The following is an 8,303-nucleotide window of genomic DNA, read 5'->3' as shown; positions in this document are numbered from 1 at the left end:
GTTAGAGAAAAGAAAGAAAATTAGGATGAAAATTACAGGGAATTCAAATTCATCCTTTTGGACTTGAGAATTGAACACTTTGCTGATTTAGAAAAGCTTGGATGAGGTACTTAAGTTAAACTAATATCGTTATGCTATAATTACTCAGAAAATTCTCTTTCTTAGAGGCTAAGCAAGGTTAGTTTGAGTTAAACTTGGCCACTTAAGCTAATGAAACAATTAACGGCCTAAGCTATTTAGTTCCTAGAACGGAATAGAGAAGGAAGGAGAAGGACGGAGAAAGTCAGAGAGGAACATTCCTTCTTTGAGATCTAGAGGAGAAAGTTTGAAAAAAAAGAAAGAGAAATAGGAAGAAAATCAAAAAGAATTCAAGTTCATCATTTTGGATTTGAGAATTGAATGTTTATATTCACCCAAAAAAATTGAACGCTTAGGTGATTTAGATGCCTGAAATGAGGTGCTTAAGTTGAACTAATTTCCTTAAGTTACAATGACTCATAAAATTCTCTTTCTTAGAGGCTAAGCAGGGTTAGTTTGAGTTAAACTTGGCCGCTTATGGGGGGGAATGAGAATTGGAGTCAACCTAATGAGTTGTTTAATAGACTGGTTTTGGAGTCTGAATTGGACAATCTTTGTTACAAGCGGTGGCAATTTACTTGGTCCAATAACCGTGGGCGTGGTAATTTTATTACTTCAGAAATTGATAGAGTTCTTGCTAATGAGAGGTGGCTTACTGCTAATCCTAACTCCTATGCTCTTTTTTTGCCTCCTGGTGTGTCTGATCATTCTCCAGTTGTTGTGCATCTTGGGGGTGAGGAGGCTAAGTTCAAAAAGCCTTTTAAGTTTTTTGACTTTTGGGCCAATCACTTTAGTTTCCTCCCTAGAGTGCATGGTGTTTGGGTTAAATATATTAGGGGATCCCCTATGTTTAGGGTTTATCAGAAGCTTAAAACCCTTAAGCTCATCCTTAAAGATTTGAACAAAAAGGAGTATAGTGAGTTTTCCACCCGTGTTGGTGTTGCTAAGGATCATCTTCTTAATTCACAAATTAAGCTTGATAAAGATCCGATGAATCTCAATCTTCAGGAAACGGAAAGGGCTGCTTATGTGAAATATGTTGATCTTAGTAAAGTTGAGGAAAGCCTTGCCCATTAGAAATCTCGTGTCCAATGGCTCAGATTAGGGGATAGGAATTCTAAGTTCTTCTTTAGAACTGTTAAAGGGAATGTGAATAAGGGGCGTATTCATAGTGTTGTGCTCCCGAATGGGGATAGGGTGATTAAAAGTGCTGAGGTCCATAATTCTTTTGTGGATTACTTCACTAATTTGTTTGGTAAGCCGTTTGTTGACAGTTATAATGGGTCTGAGAGGATTAATGGTCTTATCACCAAGAGAGTGTCTGAAACTCAATATCATAGCCTTGCTAGGGATGTTACTGAAAAAGAGATCATTGATGCTTTCAGGTCTCTTAAAACTAACAAAGCCCCTGGCCCTGATGGTTATTCTGCGGGTTTTTTTCTGAAAGCCTAGGACATTGTGGGGAGAGAGGTTGTTGAAGCAATCAAATCTTTTTTCTCATTGGGGGAGCTTCTTCAGGAATTAAATAGCACCTCTATTGCTCTTATCCCGAAGATCCCCAATGCTGAAAAAGTGGGGGATTTTAGACCCATTTCGTGCTGTAATACTTTGTATAAGTGTATTTCTAAGATCATTGCTGATAGGATTAAATCTGTTCTGAATGATCTTATTGATCCTGTGCAATCAGCTTTTGTCCCCGTTAGGAGGATTGCCAATAATATTTTCCTTTCACAGGAACTTATGAGAGGGTATCATAAATTTTCTCCTTCTCCCAGGTGTGCCATGAAAGTGGACATTATGAAAGCATATGATAATGTTAGATGGGAGTTTGTTTTTGATGTCCTTAATGCTAGGGGTTTCCCCGTAACATGGTTCTTTGGGTCAAAGCTTGCATGACTAGTCCCACCTATTCCATCTGCATTAATGGGAGTCTGCATGGTTATTTTAGGGGAGAGAGAGGTTTGAGACAAGGTGACCCTATGTCCCCTTACCTCTTTGTTTTAGTCATGGAAATTCTCTCAAGAATTTTGGCTGAGAAGGTTTCGCATCCTGCCTTCAAATTCCACTGGAGATGTGATCAATCTAAAATTATTAACTTGTGTTTTGCAGATGATTTAATGATCTTCTGTAAGGGGGATGTGTTCACTATCCGGTCCATTAAGCTGGGGTTAGAAGAATTTAAGAGCTTGTCTGGGCTGTCACCTAGCCCCACTAAGAGTCATATTTTCTTTTCCGATTGTGATAATAAGTTGAGAGATGAGATTCTTGGGGTTTGTCAATTCAGTGAAGGCAAGCTGCCTATGAGATACTTGGGGGTTCCATTAGTCTCCACGAAACTTAAAGCCACTGATTGTGATCAACTTGTGGAAAGGATAACTAAAAGGATAAAGAGCTGGACAAATAAGTGTCTTACTTATGCTGGCCGAGCTCAATTGATCCAATCTGTTTCGTTTTCTATGCAAGTGTATTGGACCTCTTTGTTCATTCTCCCAAAGAAGGTCATTCGGTCTATCGAGAGTCTTTTTAGAGCTTTTTTTTTTGGTCGGGTTGTGAGTTGAAAACTCACGGGGCTAAGGTTTCTTGGGATAGAATTTGCTCTCCCAGGAAGGAAGGGGGTTTGGGGTTTAAGTCTCTTTCTATGTGGAATAAAGCTGCTATTGCCAAGCATGTTTGGTTCCTTCTCTCTGGGGGTGAGCAGTCTATGTGGTGTAGCTGGGTGAAGTCTTATCTCCTCAAAGGTAGGAGTTTTTGGAGAGTTAGGGTGCCAAATGACCCCTCTTGGGTCTGGAGGAAAATTCTCTCCCTTAGGCCCATAATTTACCCCTTAATCAAATATAAGGTGGGCGATGGATCTGGAGTTTTCTTGTGGTTTGATAATTGGCACCCTATGGGTTCTGTTTGGGATATGTTTGGGATTCGTATTGTGTATGACTCTGCCCTAAGTATAGATCCTAAGGTTAGTGAGATTGTGGAGGGTAATACATGGAGATGGCCATTCTCTTCTTCTTGGGAGATTATGGAACTCATTGATAACACACCTTCCAATTTCCTCCCTACTGGTGGGGCTGATAATGTTAGTTGGTGTCCTGCTCATGACGGGAAATTCACTATTCAATCCACTTGGAATTCATTAAGGACCCACTTTGCACCTGTGAATTGGTCTAATTTAATTTGGGGCCGCCACAATATCCCTAAAGTGAGTTTTGTGTTTTGGATGGCGATTCTGGGCAGACTGAACACTGGGGACAGGTTGCAAGGACGGAGAAAGTTACAGAGAAACATTCTTCTTGAGAGGTAGAAGAGGAAGTCATACAAAAGAAAGAGAAATAGGAAGAAACTCAAAGAGAATTCAAATTCATCCTTTCAGACTTGAGAATTGAACGCTTATGCGACTTAGAAAACCTTAAATGTGGTGCTTACGTTAAACTAATGTCGGTAAGATACAATTACACAGAAAATTCTATTTCTTGGAGGAGGCAAGGTTAGTTTGAGTTAAACTTGGCCACTCAAGCTAATGAAACCATTAGTGGCCTAAGCTAATTAGTTCCTAGAACAAAATAGAGAAGGATGGAGAAGGACAGAGAAGGTTAGAGAGAAACATTCTTCTTGAGAGCTAGAAGAGAAAGTTAGAGAATAGAAAGAGAAGTATGAAGAAAATCAAAGGGAATTAAAATTCATCTTTTTGGATTTGAGAATCGAATACTTAGGTAATTTAAAAAATCTTAAATGAGATGATTAAGCAAAACTAATATCGTTAAACTAATATTACTTAGAAAATTCTATTTCTTAGAGGCTAAGTAAGGTTAATTTGAGTTAAACTAGGCAACTTAAGCTAATGAAAACAATTGGTGGCCTGAGGAAATTAGTTCCTAGAACAAAATAGAGTAGAACGGAGAAAGTTAGACAGAAACATTCTTCTTGAGAGCGAGAAGAGAAAGTCAGAGAAAAGAAAGAGAAATAGGAAGAAAATCATAGGGCATTCAAATTCACCATTTTGGACTTGAGAATTGAACACTCAAGTGATTTAGAAAACCTTAAATGAGGTGCTTGCGTTAAACTAATACCGTAATGCAACAATTACTTTGAAAATTCTCTTTCTTAGAGGCTAAGTAAAGCTAGTTTCAGTTAAACTTGGCCACTTGAGCAAATGAAACAACTAGTGGCCTAAGATAATTAGTTCCCAGAACATAAAAGATAAAGATGGAGAAGGACGGAGAAAGTTATAGAGAAACATTCTTCTTGAGAGCTGGAAGAGAAAGTTATAGTATAGAAAGAGAAATAGGAAGAAAATCAAAGGGAATTTGAATTCATCTTTTCGGACTTGAGAATTGAACACTTAGGTGATTTAGAAAACCTTAAATGAGGTGATTAAGCTAAACTAATATCATTAAAGTAATATTACTTCTGTAACAAAAAAAAAGTAATATTACTTAGGAAATTCCATCTCCAGGAGGCTAAGCAAGGTTCATTTGAGTTAAACTAGGCAACTTCAGCTAATGAAACAATTAGTGGCCTAAGTTAATTAGTTCCCATAACAATGTAGAGAAGGATAGAGAAGGACGGAGAAAGTTAGACAGAAGCTTTCTTCTTGAAAGCTAGATGAGAAAGTTGGAGCAAAGAAAGAGAAATTGTAGTTGTGTAAATTTTCTTGTTCTATTTATTTCTTATTCACCGCCCCCCCTCCCCTCCAAAAAAAAAAAAAAGAAAAAGAGAAGAGAAAGTTAGAGAAAAGAAAGAAAATTAGGATGAAAATCACAGGGAATTCAAATTCATCCTTTTGGACTTGAGAATTGAACACTTTGCTGATTTAGAAAAACTTAGATGAGGTACTTAAGTTAAACTAATATCGTTATGCTATAATTACTCAGAAAATTCTCTTTCTTAGAGGTTAAGTAAGGTTAGTTTGAGTTTAACTTGGCCACTTAAGCTAATGAAACAATTAATGGCCTAAGATATTTAGTTCCTAGAACATAAAAGAGAAGGAAGGAGAAGGACGGAGAAAGTTAGAGAGGAACATTCCTTCTTGAGATCTAGAAGTGAAAGTTTGAAAAAAAAGAAAGTGAAATAGGAAGAAAATCAAAAGGAATTCAAGTTCATCATTTTGGATTTGGGAATTGAATGCTTATGTTCACCCAAAAAAATTGAACGCTTAGGTGATTTAGATACCTTAAATGAGGTGCTTAAGTTGAACTAATTTCCTTAAGCAACATTGACTCATAAAATTCTCTTTCTTAGAGACTAAGCAAGTTTAGTTTGAGTTAAACTTGGCTGCTTAAGCAAATGAATAAATTAACGGTCTAGGCAATTTTGTTCCTAGAACAAAATAGAGAATGATGGAGAAGGAATGAGATAAGTAGAGAGAAACATTCTTCATCAGAGGTAGAAGAGAAAGTTAGCGGAAAGAAAATCAAAGGGAATTCAAATTTATAGCGACTCCGGTCTTTTCCCATTTGATTATAGTATCCGGACTTAGGTTCCGGTTATTCTGTCATTGAATAATAATTGTTGTTGTCGTCCTTTATTTTCTCATTTGGAGTTATAGGATGTGTTGGGCAGGTTTGTTTCAGGTTGGTTGGGTTCGTAAACCAAGTGTTGCTGTCCAGTTTTTGGGTTGGTCGCTCGAGCCAGGGTTTGGTCGCTCGAGCGAGGTTTGTATTTTGTGTCTTCTGGCTCGATCCAGATTTTCTTCGCTCGAGCGAGCGATTGCGTCTGGTATAGACCTGAGGGCAGTGCATATTCGCTCGAGCGAGATTTTCTTCGCTCGAGCGAGAGAGGTGTATGCTTTCGAGTTCCTTGCTCGAGCGAGCATTCTGTCGCTCGAGCGTGCTCCAGGGTTGCAGACCTGAAACATTGCATTCTTGGCTTGAGCGAGCTTTTCTTCGCTCGAGCGAGGTTTTCTTGTGTCTGGTCGCTCGAGCGACCATGTATTCGCTCGAGCGAGCCTGTCCAGTTTATATACGCAGCAGCGGGTTTTGATCAGTCTTTTTCATCTTCTTTTTGATTCCAAACCCTAGGTCCGACTTCTCTCTCTCCCTACTCACCTTCTCTCTTAGGTTTGATCTATTTAGAGTGTGTTTCTACCCTAGTTGCTTTATTAAAAAGATAGAGGGAGTCGGGGGCTTTCATTTAATCTGAACATTTGGCGATTTGGAGCACATTGGTATTTGGGTATTCATCTCTGGCTTCTTCATTTGGGTTGTTTTCTTCGAGGTAGGGATTTCCTACTCCATTTTATAGGTTTTGTTCTAAGTTTTGGTATATTGATATGTTGGGGTTACTTTGATGATTTTGGGAAAAACCCTAGTTGTATTAATTAATTAATTTGTATAATTAATTTAAGGGAATTGGGGAATTTGGTTAAATTCATGAAATTGAGGAATTCATTGATTAAATGGTGTAGTTGGATAACTTGAATCACTCGCCTATTGAATTGTTGATATATTTATTTCCAGATCTAGAAATAACTGTTTTGGGCTATCGGTGGAGGATAGTCGTGATTGTTGTAGACATTGCATGTGGATTAGGGATAACTGAAACTAATCACATTGGTTGAGTCATTCATTTTGACTGCTGAATTAATACAGACATTATGTGTATTAATTGTGTGTTATATGTTATGTGTTTACATACATTGTTTTGTATGGGAGGAGATAGGGGATGTACTCCACGGTTTAGGGGAAGATAGGGGATGGACCTCTAAACTGGATTTTGTTTGGGAGGAGATAGGGGATGGACTCCATTAGCATCACTTTTATGTGTGCTTATTTATATTGAAGTGTTTTTATTGATACAGCACTAAAATGTGTATCAAACTGGAAGTATGAAGTGTTTTGATTTGAGCTTGAGTCTCATTTGTTTGTTGACATTGGAAGAATGTGAATTTGATATATATAGTTCACTGTTGTAAGGTTGGCCAGGTTCTGAGTCATATTGATAATGTTGGAAAGTAAAACGTGTCTTAGACATTAATGTCACGAAACTGTATAATGATGTAATTGATTATCTTGGTTAACCATCTATTGAATGCTATTGCTTTAATCAATGCTTATATTTGGTTTAGTATATTTCTACTGGGCTGTGGCTCACCCTATATGGGAACATCATTTTCAGGTTCAGGTGATAAGCTACCTCCAAGGACTTAGCTTGGAAGGGACTTGGATTTTGAAGACTATTTTCAGTTGTTTGATTTTATTTGTTAGTACATGTAAACACTCAAGCCTAGGGCTTTATTTGGATTTGAGTTAGAACTCATACTTTTGTTGTCCAAGTGTTGGCTTTACATGTAATGCTTTTATTTAGTAAGACTCTGATGAATATTATAACGAAATGTTTCCTCTCTAACATTGCATGCTGATGATATATATAATTAATGGGTTTATATTTGAGGGCGTTACAAAATTCATCCCTTTGGACTTAAGAATTGAACACTTAGTTGGTTTAGAAAACCTTAAATGAGGTGCTTAAGTTTAACTAATATCCTTATGCTACAATTACTCAGAAACTTCTATTTCTTAGAGGCTATGCAACGTTAGTTTGAATTAAACTTGGCCACATAAGCAACTGAAACAATTAGCGGCCTAAACCAATTGGTTCATTGAACAAAACAGTTGATGGAGAAGGACATAGAAAGGTAGAGAGAAACATTCATCTTGAGAGGTAGAAGAGAAAGTCAGAGAAAAGAAACAATAATAGGATACAAAGCAATGAGAATTCAAGCTCATCGTTTTGGACTTGTGAATTGAACACTTAAGTGAATTAGAAAACCTTAAATGAGGTGCTTAAGTTAATCTAATATCATTAAGCTACAATTACTCAGAAAATTCTCTTTCTTAGAGTGTAAGCAAGGTTAGTTTGAGTTAAACTTGGTTGCTTAAGCTAATAAAACAATTAGTGGCCCAAGCTAATTAGTTTCTGGAACAAAATAGAGAAGGATGGAGAAGGTTTGAGAGAAAGATTCTTCGTGAGAGGTAGAATAGAAAGTTAGATAAAAGAAAGAGTAATAGGAAGGAAATCAAAGAGAATTCAAATTCATCATTTTGGACTTGGGAATTGAACACTTAGGCGATTTAGAATACCTTAAAAGTACCCTCCTAAAAAAAAAAAAAACACAAAACAAGTTGATTATGTTTTAAACTAATATCGTTACTCAAAAAATTCTCTTTCTTAGAGGCTAAGCAAGGTTAGTCTGAGTTAAACTTGACCACTTAAGCTAAGGAAACAATTAG

The 8,303-nt window shown here is 37.1% G+C and overlaps 1 protein-coding gene across 1 annotated transcript; it reads left to right on the top strand.

The window, feature by feature from the left end:
• Positions 1 to 555: 555 nt before the first annotated feature.
• LOC145803448 (uncharacterized) lies at positions 556 to 1,974 on the top strand. The gene is made up of 3 exons (XM_082896717.1): positions 556 to 1,126; positions 1,223 to 1,463; positions 1,722 to 1,974. The coding sequence occupies exons 1-3, from the start codon at positions 556 to 558 to the stop codon at positions 1,972 to 1,974; spliced, it is 1,065 nt and encodes a 354-aa protein (XP_082752843.1).
• The last annotated feature ends 6,329 nt before the right edge of the window (positions 1,975 to 8,303 follow it).

Source organism: Camellia sinensis, chromosome 12 (genome assembly GCF_055761805.1).
Source record: "Camellia sinensis isolate YWXY chromosome 12, ASM5576180v1, whole genome shotgun sequence".
NCBI classification, from domain to species: Eukaryota; Viridiplantae; Streptophyta; class Magnoliopsida; order Ericales; family Theaceae; genus Camellia; species Camellia sinensis.
The sequence above is the reverse complement of the archived record's forward strand: the minus strand, read 5'-3'. Positions and strand labels throughout refer to the sequence as shown.